At 56.1% G+C, this 16,187-nt stretch overlaps 1 protein-coding gene across 2 annotated transcripts in view; it reads left to right on the top strand.

Annotated features, from left to right (window-relative positions):
* GRK3 (G protein-coupled receptor kinase 3) overlaps nt 1-8,802 on the top strand; it is a 76,877-nt gene extending 68,075 nt beyond the window's left edge. Inside the window, exons 20-22 of one of the 2 annotated variants that reach the window (XM_042805071.1) lie at nt 33-68; nt 710-823; nt 1,445-8,802. In XM_042805071.1, coding sequence (XP_042661005.1) covers nt 33-68; nt 710-823; nt 1,445-1,606 — 312 coding nt within the window. In that variant the 3' untranslated portion in view covers nt 1,607-8,802. The remainder of the gene's footprint in view (nt 1-32; nt 69-709; nt 824-1,444) is intronic. The other variant, XM_042805072.1, reaches the window with a different exon arrangement.
* Nucleotides 8,803-16,187: the final 7,385 nt, after the last annotated feature.

The following is a 16,187-nucleotide window of genomic DNA, read 5'->3' as shown; positions in this document are numbered from 1 at the left end:
TTTGGTAGTTCATGGTATTGTTTTTTATTTAGGACCGCTGGACTATTTATACAAAAAACCATAAACTGGTAAGGTCATAAACGCTTATAGCATTTTAGTTCAAAGAAAATGCTATAGTAACTTTAGTTTAGTCCAGCTGTGATCATGTACTAGGCAGATCATTTGTACATTCAGTTAAGTAAGGTTTTGGAATTTCAGAACCCTGTTGTTCTCTTACAGTCTATAGGGAAAGCTTTTCTGCAAACTGTTGTGTATGTTTGCTTCTTTGTAAATATATAGTGCTTAAACGCTCCCCTTCAGCTCTTTGAAATAGTCAGTAAGATTGCCTTTTTTTTTTTTTTAACAGCAGTAATACTTGGAAAATATATAAAATTATATGCAACTCCCTTGAGGGAAAATAGTGAATATTTTGTTTGTAGACACACCTATTTGTAGATTCTTATTTCATGCTGTCATTACTGGCTTTCTTAGCTTATATTTTGTCGTCTCTGTTGAAGCAATCAAGCCCCTTGCTAAATCTCTCTCTTACCTTATAGTCTGTCTTTAATTCATGATCCAGCCTTCGGAAATAAAGAAATGTTTGTGTAATGACTGTTAATGTTCATAACGTGATTTATGTGGGTAGTCCGGAAAAATTAGATAGTGGCTTTATTTGATGGGCAATGTTTTTTTTCAAATCATCTCTCTTGCTTTTTTGCAAATGCTACAGCAAAACCTACTGACAATGGAACAAATAGTATCTGTCGAAGAAACACAAATTAAAGATAAGAAATGCATCTTACTGAGAATTAAAGGAGGAAAACAGTTTGTCCTACAGTGTGAGGTGAGACTTGCTTGCTTTTCGATAACTGTTAATCAGATTGTTTTGCATATGCTAAAACAGTTGAAAAGTTTTTCAGGCCCTCCCGCTACGTATTAACTAAGGGTACTTTGTGAAGCAAAGCTGAACGTAAGCAAAACTGGGAAGTTTTTATCACGTTTGGATTTTGAAAGCGGGAAGCCTGCAGCTGTGCCAGTTTCTGTCATGGATTTCTGTGGTGTTGGGGCCAAAATGGGTTCAATTTAATACATAGCTAAAAACTCCAAAACTTCTCAACCTACATGGGGTTCGAAGGCCTTGTTGGCACGTGTCTCGCTGCAGTTAGTTGATAGTAGCTAATGTGTTTGTGAGGGAGGAAGTACACAAGTCCTCATTACATCTTTGTATGTACATTGCAACTGTACAACATGTACATTACAACTACATTACAGCCGGCTGTAGTTGCTGCTGCCTTGCCTGGCTGCGGCGAGGTGTTGGAGAAGCAAAAGGCTGCACGTGTTTGATATCCAAGGTTACTCGTTGCTGCGGAAAATTAAAATAAGTTGCTTGAAAGTGCTGTCTAAGAGAGAAGACGCTATTGGCAGTTTACTATGAAGTGCCCAACTACTTCTGTATCTCTTTCAGAGTGACCCAGAATTTGTTCAGTGGAAAAAAGAGCTGACAGAAGCTTTTACTGAGGCACAGAGGTTGCTGCGTCGGGCTCCAAAGTTTCTCAATAAATCTCGCTCAACAGTTGTAGAGCTTTCAAAACCACCGCTCAGCCACAGGAATAGCAACGGTCTGTAGGAGAAACAGGAAACAAAGTTCACGTAGGGAAAGCTACTGGGTGAACATGCTGAGTTTCACAGAATCCTTATGAATTACTTTGTGCAATCCTGGACGCGGGATGTGCTTAGAAGAGGAAGACTTAGATGTTTACAGCGTGGGACGATGTCAGAAATCTGTCTCTGGAGGTTGTGATGACTGGAACAATGGCAAGTGAGTTCATGCTCCTGGCAGCGGTGGAAGTGACCAAGCGTAGAGGCTGCATATTGCTCCCGTGCATCCCCACACCCTGGCGGTGTCCCAGCCGTGGTCCGTTACTCTAGAACTACTGATGGAAGGAAGATGCTGTTTTCTCCGCAATACCCTTGCTCGGTGCTGGAGACTGGCGTGGTTGCTGCTGGCTAGGATTACACTTGCGTGTGCGATACCGGCAAACCCCTCAGCTGTGGAAGGAGCTGCAGACTTGCCATGTTGGATAACCCTTAATCTGTCGTGTTGCCATGTTCTTTCCGACCATTACTGCTGACTTTATAATAACCTTTCTCCATACTGCTGATGATCAACAGTGTGACTCTTATGCACTTCAAAGTACTGAATTCTAACTGTCCTGTGGTTTAAATGTTATTGCTACTTCATGGAAACATTGAACTCAAATTATTCACTTGGTTTGTTGTACTCACTAATAGTAGCTACCACCGTTTTGCTTCTTCTACGTATATGCAGTACTATAACTGACACAATAGAGTAATAATTGGTGAAGAGGAATTTATGGTAGCTTCATCTAGTGCTCTGTTGTATAAATTGACTATTTTAGCACAGTTTTTAAAGAGCAGATTCCTTTTGACAAGTTTACAGTGAACATAAAGACAGTTCTTTTCCATTTCAGGTCAACTGCACTTTTTAAAAATTAAAAAGAAATTACTCAAATCCAATGCATTCTAGTGCATGTACTGGGTTAAAATGTCTGGGTACCTCGGTACGTATTCTGGATCACTCCTCAGTTAGGGGACTTGTGGATCCTTCTCTGTTGTACACAAACCCATTAAGCAAGCGTGTTCTCATAGCGTAGATATCCCCGGCTTTCACTGTAGCGCAGCTCAGGAGGTTCGTGCACACATCACATGGCTCGGCTTGCAAAAAGATTTTTTCATTTTCTTCTCTGGAGAGTTCAAACTGTCCACATTGAAAACAGTCTGAGAGTACTGAGGATGGAACTGACAAAGCGAGCTGATCAAATGCCAGATTGCTATTAATTCTACTTGAGACGTCAGTCATGTCATGTGGAAACTCTTGCTAAAGCAAAGCTAGAATCTCTTAACTGTTAGACAACTCGAAGCATGCGAAGGCAGCCTTTCCCTGCTTGTTGTGATGTTTTGTAAGAGGTAGGTCAGGGCTGAATTTAAGCTTCTTATTTTTTTTTTTTTTTTTTTTTTTTTTTTTTTCCCCCCGATTCAGCGAACACCTCGGAGGACGTTTTCTGCCCAGTTACAGCGGTACAACTCTCATAGTCCCTAAAGACGATGGGAATTGCACCCGGAGAACGGGCACAGAAGTTGCCCCAGCAGCTCTCTCTGCCCGCCTGCGTGCGCGGTTGCTCTCGCTGGCCTTGCTGATAGCCACAGAGTTCTAGCGCCGTTTCCTTGTAGAAAAGTACAAATTGGCAGAACCGGGAGAATTTTTTTGAAAGCATTTGTTTATCCTGAACACATTTGTAATAAAATTTGGATGTATTTGCTTCTAGAAGCGGGAGCGGCTTAACTCTGCCGAGCGTGTGCTTTCTCAACTGCGCAAACTCTGTCTTCCCATCTGGTGCAGCGTAAAAGGAAAAAAATGCATTTTGGAAATAGCCCGTGTGAGTCAGGTGATATCTTTTAATGATTTTTTTTTTTCCCCCCATTTATTTTTCAAATTATTCTGTATGGAGAGTACCAATTCCTATGTTATTCTTACTGGTAAGTGATGTTTAGCATCTCAGCGTCCCCTGTTAAGGAGCAGTGATGGCATTTACCGAGGTTTAGAAGAGAAAATGTCTCATCTTGCTGGCGCTGTCTGTGCACTGGATGTTGTTAAGCTTTTCCTACAAAACCATGCGATGCTCTTGTTTTACTTCTTGATTTGGAAAAATCCCTCCGATCGTGATGCAAACCGCTCTCAGTTCTCGTGTAACGTGTTCGTACTTTCTAAGCTCGTTACCAGTTCCATTCTTCTCTTCCCGTTATTTTCCACGGTTGCTTTCTGCTCTCAATCCTTGCTGGCAGAGCTTTGCAGTTTCTGATGCGGCGCACCGTAGATTCCGGACGCTGGTGTCTGTGAGGAGGGGAGGGACGGGTCTGCGCTTGGGTCGTTGTGCCTCAAAACCGTAGATTTCATACCAAACGAAGGCTGTGGTTCGACTTACAGAAGTAGGCGTCTTTTGAAGTGTTCCCGAGTTGGGATGGCCCTCGAACACGCTCGTTGGCGTGGCCCTCGCTGCCTCGGCCGGGCGTGCGGCAGCCGAGCGGTGCCCTCGCTCAGCGCCGCTGCCAGACCAGCGCCAAACAGTGAAAGGGTTATTCTTCTTTAGCCAACTGATTTATCGGCAATTTAGGAAAGCTTTACGTCTGTGACTCGCACGCGGTTGTGCTGTTAGGAGAGATTGCCATAGCGAAAAGCTCACCTACTCATTGTGGAAGCTGGGAGCCCAGTGATAACGGGAGATCTGTGAGGAAGGGACTGGATCTGCTGGTGTGGAGGGAGAGCTGGCATTCTGCCCTTTAAAGGAAAATACTAGATACTGCTTCCAACTGATTGCTCCTGGTTTAGGTACGAGATTCTCTGAAGGTTTCTTCCCTTGGACAAAGATTCTTGTGGTGTTATTTTACACGAGGGTCTTTAGCTGGATGCGTAGAAAATCTTGTTGAAGGCAGACAGTGTGAGGCACAGCATTGTCTTTTACACATTCTGACTGCATTTGTAGAACTTTTTGTTTTATTCTTTTTAAATGTTCAGGGAAGTAAAGATAAAGGGAATTAGAGCTTCAGGCATCAACAGAGCTGAGTGAATGATTAAACACAGATTTTTAAACAAATGATCTGAAAGTCCTTTAAAATAAGATCAGCCATATTGGAGATCTAAGCATGTATGGGAATTATTTCTTGTATTTCAAAATAGAGAATCGCATGCCAGGTAGAGCCCTGTTAAACCCTCCCTGACACATCCACATGCCTTCAGAGCTGCAGGGGTTATATTCTAATTATTCTTTGTCTCTGACGTACAAGCTGACAAATGCTGTAAGACTAGATCCTGGAAAGCAAGCGTGTGAGTGACGTGGTGGTGGAAAGATGTGCAATTTCTGCAGGAGCGAGGCGCGGGGGGTCACGGAGATTTTAGGAGAGCTGCCGCTCCGTTCCGTGTGCTTTTCCTTTCCCTTTGCCTTTCCCACCACACTCTGAGGTAGGGCGGCATTTTTGATAACGTGGGAGTTGCTGTAAATGAATGTCTCGCTTCAAGAAGAGGGATACACCGAACTCTAGCCAAAATGAGACTTTTATGAGTTGAAATTTACGGGCAGGGAAAGCAAAGCTCCGGTTATTCCTGCTGCAAGCAGAGTCTGACTGAGGAACAGTTTGGAGCTGGGCAGGAGCTTGGCCGGTGCCGTGAAGTGTTGGACACTGTGTCAGCTGAGATGTCCCCTCACGGCAGGTACAAATTAGGCAATTTTTATTACTCAAATTTATTCGGTAATTATTCCGCAAACTCATGAAACTGTTAAAGGAACATTTAGTAATTCTGGGGGGGAAATCCCTCATCTAACTGTAGGCTCTCCGGTTCACTGAATATAAAAGCATCTTCCTATTAGTTGTGTTTGAGCTTTCTGTCTTGTCGCTGGTCGAGCAGAGTCTGCGGCTGCGGCCTCCCGAGTCGCTTCTCATCCTGCTGCCGTGGGAGAAGCCTCGCTGGTGGCGATGCTGGAGATGCTGGAGCTGATCCAGCCTTGAGGTTCCCAGTGCGTTACCCCCCCGCCCCCCCGCCCCCCCCCCCCCCCCCCCCCCCCCCCCCCCCCCGTTAGGTTTCACAGCAGAGACTCCGAGCGCGCTGTTGGCAGTTGGCTGTGCGGGTGGGACGCCCGGCAGGGCAGGGACTGTGCTGCACGCAGCTCCAGGAGACATACCTCAGCTTCACCGTGTTCGTTTGAATTTCCCTTCATTTCAACAACTCTCCTTTAGAAACGCGGCCGTTGTTTTTCTTCCCCCGCTTCTTCCGAGGGGCAAAAAAAAAAAAAAAAAAAAAAAAGGAAATAGGATCGTCGGGTCGGTTTGGGTTTTAATACAAGCGCGGGTGTTTGCAGGCCAGTGCCTAGGCGATGGGAAACGCTGTGTATTTGGTGCTAAACACAAACCAGTTTATCCCAGGGGTGGGTGGGTTTGCTACGGCGGCGTTGCCGCCGCGGGTGGGATGGGGCCCCGGTGCGTGCGGCGACTCGCGCTTCGGTAGGTTCTGTAGGTTTGCAGTAAATGAGCTGGTGAAAAGTGAAATGCCTGGAGCTCTGTGTGTTGCTCTGTCCCTGGCTGCTGAGCAGTTTTTAGCAGCTTTTATCAGTTTTAGGACTAGGTTCTTCTTCAATATCACGGCCATAATCTCCGTGCTGCAGCCGTTCGCAATCACACACGGGTTCCGCTGTTCCCCCACACAGCAGATGGCAATGATACAGTTAATTTAACTCTGAAATGCTCACACTCTAAATATATATGGAGGAAGGACTATTTTGAAGTGTACAGTAGAAAGTAAATAATTCTAGTTGTGTTGATTAATATAAGGAATGAGTCAATTCTACAAATCAGAAAATCTGAAAAGCGTATTTTGAAAAAGCATAGTATTAATTTTAATATTGTAAAAAAAGGAAAATATCTAAAATATACAGAGAACATATGTATATCCAAATGTCTGAGGAATTTCAAGATAATCTACTTTTGTTTTCTGTTGATTTCTATTCCATGGTGTACATATTGTGTGGATTGAACATTGGCTGTTTTAATACTATTGTTAAATTGTATTATTTTTATTTTGTGTTAAACTAATCATCACAGACTCAGCTTTATTTTGTTTATGTAAAGGTTGCTATGCTATGTAGGTATAAAACCAAGAATTCTATTTTAACAAAAAAGCATTTTATATTATTTATTAAATACATGTTTCTCCAACTTCTGACATTCCACAGAATTTCTGCTCCGTACATGTATAGAAATGGCAGTTCCTTTCAAGCAGGATCAGTCAGCTTTATTCTGTTTTTCATAATAAAATCAAAATAGTTTCCATCAGTCTGTCCAGCTTACCCTTCTGTTACGAGCACAGCGACTGCTGGCAGGACCATCTCGCAGTGCAGTGGCTCGTGAGTGCAGAAACATCTGAAAAACTCTGGCAAATAAACCCCTCGCTTTGGTATTTCTAAATTTCCCCTTCATTCCTCGGCACTTCAGAGCGCAAGCGTTTTATTCACAGGAGTCTGTGCTGGGTTCACGAGAATTAATGACCTGAAATTGGGGCAAGGGATCAGCTCGATGTTTGAAAAAGCTCGGCGAGGAGCTCAGGCGCTGCAAAGCTCCTTAATTGCGAGGGGCCGGGGGGGGGGGGGGGTGTCACGGGGGTTCGGGTGCAGGCAGGGACGGCCCCGCCGGTGATCGCAAAAACGCCTTCAAAAATGACTTTTGCTGTTTCAGGGCGATTCCTCTCGGTGCTTAAAAAGAGGCTGGAGCCCGGGGAGGCGGCCTGGGGAGCGGGGGGACTCGGCTCGTTGCCCCGCGCCGCAGCCGAGGAGGGGAGCGGGCACCCCCCCGGCGCCCCGGCAGGGACCCTCCCTCCCTCCGCGGGGGTGTCGGGAAGGCGAGCCCCCCCCTCTCCCCACCCCGAGCAGAATGCCATTCCGCATGGCATGGGCCCGCTCGCCCTGCCACGAGCGTTTGCTGGAGGGCAGCTACCGCTGGGCGCATCTCTCGGTGGCCAAAGCAAGCACCTCCTTCCCGAGCGAGGCGCAAAAATAGCACGAAATTCCTCGGGTAACTCATTGGCTAAAAATAATTCCCGTTGCAATCGTGGCCCCTGCGGTTTGAAGAATACTCAAGGTGTTAAAGCACGTGCTTTTCATTTCCACTGCGGTGGAGCTTGAAGTACCTGCTCTTCAGGGCTTCACCGAGCGGCACCTCCAGGGTGAAATTTGGCTTTTGCTGAGGCCGCCTCTTCTTGCTGAGACGCTGCCCGGAGCGGGGAGGGGGGTGGCTGATTTTCCCCTGTCGTAATTCTTGCCTTGTTCTCCGTTTTCCCCCTTCTCACGCCTGCCTGGTCGTGTTTTCTTGCTGCAGCGTTGAGCTGCTCTGCCCCGAGAGCGCCTGGAGGGAGGGAGAGGCCGGCGGCGGGTGGGAGACGGCCGAAACGTGCCGTGATTTGGGGCCAAGCGCCCCAAACCCAGCACAGGGATTCCTTAGAAAACTGCGGAGAGGATCAGAGAGCTGGCGGCTCATGAAGGGTCAAGATTTATCCAGGTTTGTGTATCCCACTGTACTGCCAGGCTGGAAAAGGAGACGGGCCAGGAGAGGCTGCGGGCTGTCCGGGATGTGGGGCTGGGAGGAGGCTCTCCCGGCTGTGACAGGCGCCTTTTCCTTAAGGAAAAGGAGAGATCAGAGAGCAGGTGAGATGGGAAACAAAAATGAGTCTGAAAAACAGAATAAAGCGAGAGTATCCTAGGAGAGGCGTTTTTACGAGCACTGTTTCAGTGACTACATTTGGTCCTTAAAAAAACAAAAACAAACAAACAAACAAAAAAAAAGGAGCAGATTCACACGAATATCTACTAGTGATTTAAAGAAATATATTGAAAGAGAACCTGTTTTCAATGTGTAATTTAATGGTAAGAAAAGCCAGTATCTGTAAATAACTTTAGATATTGTATCTATGAGAATCATTCTTTGTTTTATGTACTTGGCTCTTTTCATATTTATTGTGCAGAGGAGGGTGTGCCCCGTGCCGGTGTATGCTGCTGCACATCCCCATAGTACTTCTCCCAGAGACTTATCTTCAGAGTTTACAGTCCTCGGCGATTTGTGACTGATGTGCCACACTTAGCTAATTCCGCCGTTATTTTTTTAAAGGATTATTTTGGCACAGCTAAGCTGCTTCTGTGTGTTGGTCAGTACAACTGCTCCCCATACGACGAGAACCCCAATAAAAACCGTCCTTTGCGTGTGTGCTGCCGCCTGGTTCTTTCGGTAGGGGCTGGGCCGGGCCCGACCCCTGCCCCCCGCCCCGAACCCCCCCCCTTTGCTCCCTGGACAGCAAAAAATGGCCCTGGCAGGGCCTGGGAGGTGTGTTAGGGGTGACAAACGGTGGCTTTCCGAAAGCGCGGGAGCCGAGGGCTGGGGGGTGCTGTGATCATCCACAACCTCGAGCTGTTCCCTGGGGGGAGCTGGGCAGGGGGGTGAGATGTTTGGGGCACCCCTTGCGTTCCCCCCGCCCCAGACTAACCCTCCCCTTTCCTTTCTTCCACCCAGAGCTGGCGGTGCTGAGGCCCTGGGCGCGTCCGTGGAGCTCTGCGGGGGAGCGGGTTACACCTCAGCGCCTTGGCCTGATCCTGCGCCCCGGCCTGGGAGCTGCCGGTGCCGCCAGGGTCACCCCACGGCCCCCCCTGGGGTCACCCCACGGCCCCTCCATCTGCTCCGTCTCCAGCCGGAGGGATGTCTGCCCACGCTGTGGGCTGCAGGTCTGTGGGGAGGTGGGGTTGGGGATGGGGGGGCTGGGCAGGGCCCCCCGGGACGGGCTCTGCTGCCCACGTTGGCGTTAGCACCGCCGTGACTTTTTCTTTCTGCCGACGGGAAGCTATTTTGGGCGCTGGTCTCGGGTCCCTCCCCATCCCAGGGCTGGGGCTGGCAGGGGGAACCGGGGAGCTCCGACCCCCCTTCCCCCCCCAGTCTCGGGGGACAGCCTGGGGTCCCCTCCTGCAGCAGCCCCCTGCCCTGGGCTGGTGTTCCCCAACTCCCGCGGGGTGCAAATGTGTGCGCTGAGAGCGGCACGAACATGCATGTGCTGGGGAGGGCGTGGGTGCCACACACGTGTGCTGGGGAGGGTGAGGCTGCCACATGTGTGTGCTGGGGAGGGTGAGGCTGCCACATGTGTGCTGGGGAGGGCACGGGTGCCACACGTGTGTGCTGGGGAGGGCATGGGTGCCACACACGTGTGCTGGGGAGGGTGAGGCTGCCACACATGTGTGCTGGGGAGGGCATGGGTGCCACACGTGTGTGCTGGGGAGGGCATGGGTGCCACACACATGTGCTGGGGAGGGTGTGGGTGCCACACATGTGCTGGGGAGAGCACAGGTGCCACACACGTGTGCTGGGCAGGGTGTGGGTGCCACACGTGTGTGCTGGGGAGGGCACAGGTGCCACATGTGTCTGCTGGGGAGGGCACGGGTGCCACACGCGTGTGCTGGGCAGGGTGTGGGTGCCACACATGTGTGCTGGGGAGGGTGCGGGTGACACGTGTGTGCTGGGGAGGGCACGGGTGCTACATGTGTGTGCTGGGCAGGGCGCGGGTGCCACACGCATGTGCCAGGGAGGGTGCGGGTGCCACACACGTGTGCCAGGCGGTGCAGGGGGGTCAGGGAGCCAGACGGCCCCGCGGTGCCATCGCCTCTCCCCCGCCGAGGCCCCGGTGCCGCCACCGCGGGTATTTTTAGCAGTGACATGTGTCACCTCAGCTGCCGGCGCGGCTGGGGGGTGGCGGGGGGAGGCACACGCTGCTGCCGCCGCCTTCGCTCCCCGGGGTCCCGCACACCAGCAGAGCCTGGGGCCGGCAGCCCCCCGTGCCCGCAGCCCCCCCCCAGGTAAGGGAATTCTAGGGGGGCCTTTGGGGTGGTGGTGGGGGTTGGGGTCAGGGTCTGAATGGAGCTTTTTGGTGGGCCCCTGGGCGGGGAGGGCTATTTTTAGGTGGGAATGGATGGCGATAGCGGCAGCCCCAGCTTCCAGCCACTGATCTGTGCTGGGAGAGGGGCCTGGGGGGGGATTGTGGTGGGAGCGGGGACGGGGACTGTGCTCCCTGCCCCAGGCTGGGGGGGGTGACTGGGGGCCCCTTGATGGTCTCAGCTCCTGGCACCCACCAGAATGGCAACGGGTCCAGGGTGGCAGCGGGAGCGAGTCCCCAGCCGGCTCCTGTGTGGAGACCAGACCCAAACGGGGCCGCATCCTGCTCCCTGGGTGGGGGGGAGCCCGAGTGGTGTCCATGGTGGTCCCCCAGCCCTTGTTTGTGCCACGCCGTGCGCTCGGGTGAGGCGCGTCCCCCTCCATGCCTCAGTTTCCCCACATGCAGAGCAGAACCGAGGTCCCAGCTCTGGCTGGCGGGTGCGGGGAGCCCGGCCACCAGCACCCTCCGGGCTCCGGCTGTGCCCTTTGGGGCCAGCTCTCCCCCACGGCCGGAGGGCCCTGGCTGGGGCGGGGGGGCGGGAAGTGAGGGGACAGTGCCAGCCCCCGATGGGAGCAAGGGCAAGTGGTGCCCCGGGGCTGCCGCCCGAGAAGGCCGGTGACATTCCTCAGCCGGCTCCTGGCCGCTCCCGGCGCTCCTGCCCTTTACTGTACAAGGCGATGCGACCGCCGGCGCGAGCGGCAGGGCCGGACGAGCCCCGACCCGCTCGGTGCATGAATGATCTCGACAGGTGAAGCCGGGGTCAGCCCAAAACGGGGCACGGGCGAGCTCCCGCGGCCGCCCCGTGCCACCCAGCCCCGCACAGCGGGGTCCCAGCACCACCCCGGTGCAACCAGCACCACTCCGGTGCCACCAGCACCCCGTACCACCCCCTCGCCGTGCCGTGCCGGGGGCTGGAGGTGGCTGTGCCCTCCCCAGAGCGCCCTGTTCCCTCCGTGCCCGGGCTGCCGCGCTCCGGCTGCTGCCACAAGCTCCGATTTGGGCAATGCCCAGCAAGGTCGCGGTGCTGCCAGCCCCGGGGCCAGTTGGCTAACTCTCTCCTCTCTCTCCGCCTCGTGTGCCCGGCGTGGCCGCGCGTCTCTCCGTACAGCACCGTCCCTCCTCGCCGCCATGGCCATCTCCTCGCGCCTCGCGCTCTGGGAGCAGAAGGAAAGTCTCGCTCCGGGGTTTGGCACCGGCGGCGTTTTGGGGCTGGATGCTCACAGGCTTCCCCCCGGGGGCTCAGTGCCAGGCGGGCGGGGGGGGGAGCGCACACACCGCAGCCAGCCTGCCGCACACCCCCGGGGGCAGCATCCCCCTCTGCTCCCCACGCACATGGCTCGTGCTGTGCCCAACCCTGCCGGCTCCGGGCACCTTTGCAGCCTAAATGTTTTGGTTTGAGCGATTTTGCCGCTGTTTGGGGCCCGCGGTTCCCCACGGGGTTTTGGCGCTGGCGCTGCTGCGCGGTGGCACGGCTGGGAAAGCCCTTTGCTGTGGGAGCTGCGGGGAGTTGGGGCCGGTTTGGGCTTGGGGCCTGGCACGGAAGGTCCCGCGGGTTCTGCATGTGGCCGCAGTGATGCTGGGAGCTGCTTCTTCTCCCCAACCCGCCGGGATGGTTCCTGCCGTGCCGGAGCTGCTGGGCGTCGGGCAGAGCCAAGCTCCCCGCTGCGCCTGGCCCTCGGCGGCGTGTGGAAACCCGGGCGCTTCTCTGCGGGGTTTTTCTTCTCGGTGCTTCTCCTTCTGCTCGCCACAGCGTCCCCCCCCGAGCCAGCCGGGTGCTCTCGGGGGGCCCACGGCCTCGCCGGTGGGGCAGGGCGCTGCTGCTCGGCTCCGCCGCTCGTGCCGCTGACGTCCCCGCGGGGATGGCTTTGCCGGGGCTCCCGTCCCTGAGCTGGACCCCGTAACTCAGCCTCTGCTCCCGCAAACAGATACGGGACGAGGACCGGGGGCCGCCTCCATCCGCCCCCCCCTTGCTCCTGTCGGTCATTCCTGGGGGGTTCATCAAGCAGCTCGTGCGGGAGACTGAGAAGGAGGCCAAGGCGGCGAAGCTGAAGAAGGAAACCAAGGTGAGCATGAAAGAGGTGAGTGGTGAGGAACCCCGGCCAGCACTGGGGCGTCCTGCCTTGGCGCTGGGGCTGTCCCCGTCTATCCCCAGCCCAAACCAGCTCCTCAGGGGCCGGGGGGCTGCGGGGCCCCGGTTGGGAGCGTGAAGGTTTTTTTTGCATGGGCTGTGTTGGATGGCGAGGCCGGGGCTTGCCGTGTGCTGTTGGTAGCAGCAAGCTGCAGCCCCAGCCAGCCACCAGCCTCGAGCAATTAACGCTGGACACTTCGTTAATGCAACTTACCATTCCTGACTTGCTTAATTGGAAGGCGAGTAATTAAGCAGAGCACAAGGCTCTCCGGTTCAGCTCACTGAGCGCAGGAGAGCGTGTGGGGCATCTCTGGGCACAGCACCGAGCGGTGACCCGGGATGGGATGTGGCCAAGAGGGAGGGAGAAGGAGGAGGAGGAGGAGGAATAGGAGGAAGATGCCACCGACTGTACCAGTGCAGCCAGGTCTGGGCAGCCACCTGCAGCCATTGGCCGTGCCCAGAGCGAGAGGATCAGGGCTGGAGCTGTGTCTCCTGCCAGGCTGCGCTTGGCCCGGGCATCCCACACCCGGCTGGGGCTGCTGGGGTCGGGGCTGGGGTCGGGGTCGGACCCTTCGCCCCGTCCCTGTCAGACCCGGCTCCTCTCCTCTGCTTGGCAGCCTGCGGGGGAGGACGGCGAGGCCCGAGCCGGGGACACCCCAGAGGTGCCCAGTGAGGGGCAGGCGCTGCAGAACGGGCTGCACGCGGAGGGGCAGCGGGGCGAGGGGGTCACGGCCCCCCCACGCAAGGTGCTGCCACCCGGGAGGGCTGAGCCAGGGGCCACCCCCAGCAAAGCTCCGTCCCCTGCGCCCAGCCCGGCAGCGGCTGCCCCCAAACCAGCGGAGACCCCGCGCCTGGAGGCTCCCAGGGTAGCGAAGCTGTCGTACCCCGAGAAGAGCCCCAAGGACCCCCGCCTGGGGGGCAGCCCCCCGGCTCCAACCGCTGCGCCCAGAAAGGGCCTCCAGCACTGCAGCAAAGTCCCAGCAAAAGAGGGGGGCGCGCCCAAGGGGACGGGTCCTGAGAGCACCAAGAAGGAGAAGAGGACACCCCCGAGCCACGAGCAGCCCCCAGCCAAGGCGAGAGGCAAGAAGGAGCCGGGGCCGGCTGGGAAAGAGACGGAAAAGATGAAGAAAGATGTTGGAGGTGACAAGAAGGAGCCAAGGGAAATCAAAAAGCCTGAAAAAACTGCAAAGAAGTCAGAGAGGCTCGAGGGGGAGCCAGGAGCGATCCAAGAAAAGACAGAAGATGCGGCAAAGGAGGTGGGGAAGGTGAAAGAAGAACTGGGAGAGGGCAAAGAGGCACCTGGAGAGAGCAAAGAGACAGGCGAGAGCACGGCCAAGGACCAGGTAAATTGTGTGCTGGGCTGTTACCCCATGTCTTGGGGCCCTGATGCCGTTTTTCTGGTTTTGTGCAGCTCTGGCCATTGGCGTGTGCTCGGCTGGGGACCGGGGGAAGGTGCCCCCCGGGGCTGGCCAGGCGGGCAGAGGAGGTGCAGGGGTGCTGGCTGGAATTGCTGCTGTCTGTGGGGCAAATACAGTTCGTCCAGCTCAGTTTTCCACTGGTTCCTGCACCATTCCCCTCTCTCCTCCCCGCAGGCTCCGAGGGATGTTTGGTACGAAGCGGAGAAGGTCTGGCTCATCCAGCACGATGGATTCATGCTCGGTAACTTGCCTTCCTCTGCCCTCGCCTTCCGGCGCCCAAGATAAGAGCTGTCTCCAGCCCGGCTGCGGGTCGGGAGCAGGATGGGTGCTGGGTGCTGCACCCAGCCGTGTCCCAGCGGGGTTGTGGTTGGGGTCGGCAGCTCCTCACGCCGCAGCCGGCTCTGCCCGGAGCTGCGCCGGGGGGACTCATCGGCCTCTGGTTGCAGCCACGCAGCTGAAGCCAGACGTGGGGACCCCCGAGCTGCCGGCGGGGAGGGTGAGGGTGCGCCGGGAGGCGGACGGCAGTGTCACCGAGGTGGACGAGGACAGCGTGCAGCGGGTGAGCAGCCCCCTCCTCGCTTTTGGGATGGGAGCCCTGCCCGCAGCACCCCTGCAGGGTTAGACCCCGCGCAGCCCCGGCTGTCGCCCCCGGGGTGCCGGGGAGGGGGTCGGGCAGGGCTCCAGGGGGGGCTCTGGCTCTCTTCCTGCAGACCAACCCCCCCAGCCTGGATTACGCCGACGATCTGGCCGCGCTCGTCAACCTCAACGAGTGCAGCGCCGTGAACACGCTGCAGCAGCGCTACCGGGCCCGGCTCCCCTACACCTCCGCCGGGCCCAGCCTGGTGGCCATCAGGCCCGGCTTTGTAGCCACCGGCACCTCGGGGAAGGTGAGCGGGGCGGCCGGGATCTCCCGTGGGAAGCGGTCACCGACCCCCGTGGGGACAGTGGCGGAGGGCGCCGGGCGCTGCGGTGCCGGCAGATGGCACCGTGGGACCGTCACAGCGCGGCCGCGACGGGCGGGGGGTGCTCCGGGGACACGCGGGGACGGGGATGCTCCGGGTGACACTCGGGACTGGGGATGCTCCAGGGATGCTCCGGGGACACGCGGGACTGGGGATGCTCCAGGGATGCTCTGGGGACACGCAGGGCTGGGGATGCTCCGGGTGGCACTCGGGACTGGGGATGCTCCAGGGATGCTCCGGGGACACGTGGGACTGGGGGTGCTCCAGGGATGCTTTGGGGACACTTGGGGCTGGGGCTGCTTTGGGGGCACTCAGGACCAGGGATGCTCAGGACCAGGGTTCCTCTGGGGCATGCTTGGTGGGACACTTGGGGCTGGGAATGATCTGAGGACACTCAGTGCTATGGATGCTCGGGGGACACTTAGGACCAGGGATGCTTGGGGCTGGGAATGCTTTGGGGACACTCGGGGCCGGCAGTGTTCTGGGGACACTCATGACTGGGGATATTCTGGGGACACTTGGTGCTAGGGATGCTCTGGGGACACTCAGGACTAGGGATGCTCGGGTCTGGGGACATTCAGGGCTGAGGGTGCTTTTAGCTGGGCACTGCTCCCAGCACAGCATTTTTAATGGTTTCCAGGAAAAAAAAAATCACTATATTGCTGTGACTGCACCCCCTGAGCAGTTTGGGGGTGCCGGGGCTGGGGAGGGAACAGGCCTGGGGTGCTGCCTGGCAGAGCTCATGCTCACGGACAAGCCGGAGCGGGTCCTCCTGCGGGTTCCCTGGGTCGGTCCCCAACCCTCTCTCCGGCACTGGTGTGGCGAGGCCGGGTGGCATTTCCCCTTCCCTGGGGGAGAAACCATCGCCCTGGGTGTGCCATGTCTTTGGGATTTTCTCTACAAGGAACCCGCTTTGGGGTGTACCCTCCCACTCTCTCTCTGCCCGCAGGCGTTCAAGGGGAAGCGGGACAGCGCGGCCCCGCACATCTGCTCAGTGGCACAGAGAGCCTACAGGAACCTGCTGCTGCGGCGGCAGGATCAGGCCATCGTGGCCCTGGGCCGCAGCGGGGCTGGCAGGACCTGGTGCTGCCAGGGAGCTCTGGAGTATCTGGTGGGCACGGCGGGCAGCGTGGCCGGCGGCGTCTCAGGTACGCGAGCTGTGGAGCCCC

The sequence above is a fragment of the Tyto alba genome, unplaced genomic scaffold (genome assembly GCF_018691265.1).
Source record: "Tyto alba isolate M040663 unplaced genomic scaffold, T.alba_DEE_v4.0 Super-Scaffold_44, whole genome shotgun sequence".
Lineage (NCBI taxonomy): Eukaryota > Metazoa > Chordata > Aves > Strigiformes > Tytonidae > Tyto > Tyto alba.
Note: the sequence above shows the minus strand (reverse complement) of the source record. Positions and strands in the feature narration are given on the sequence as shown.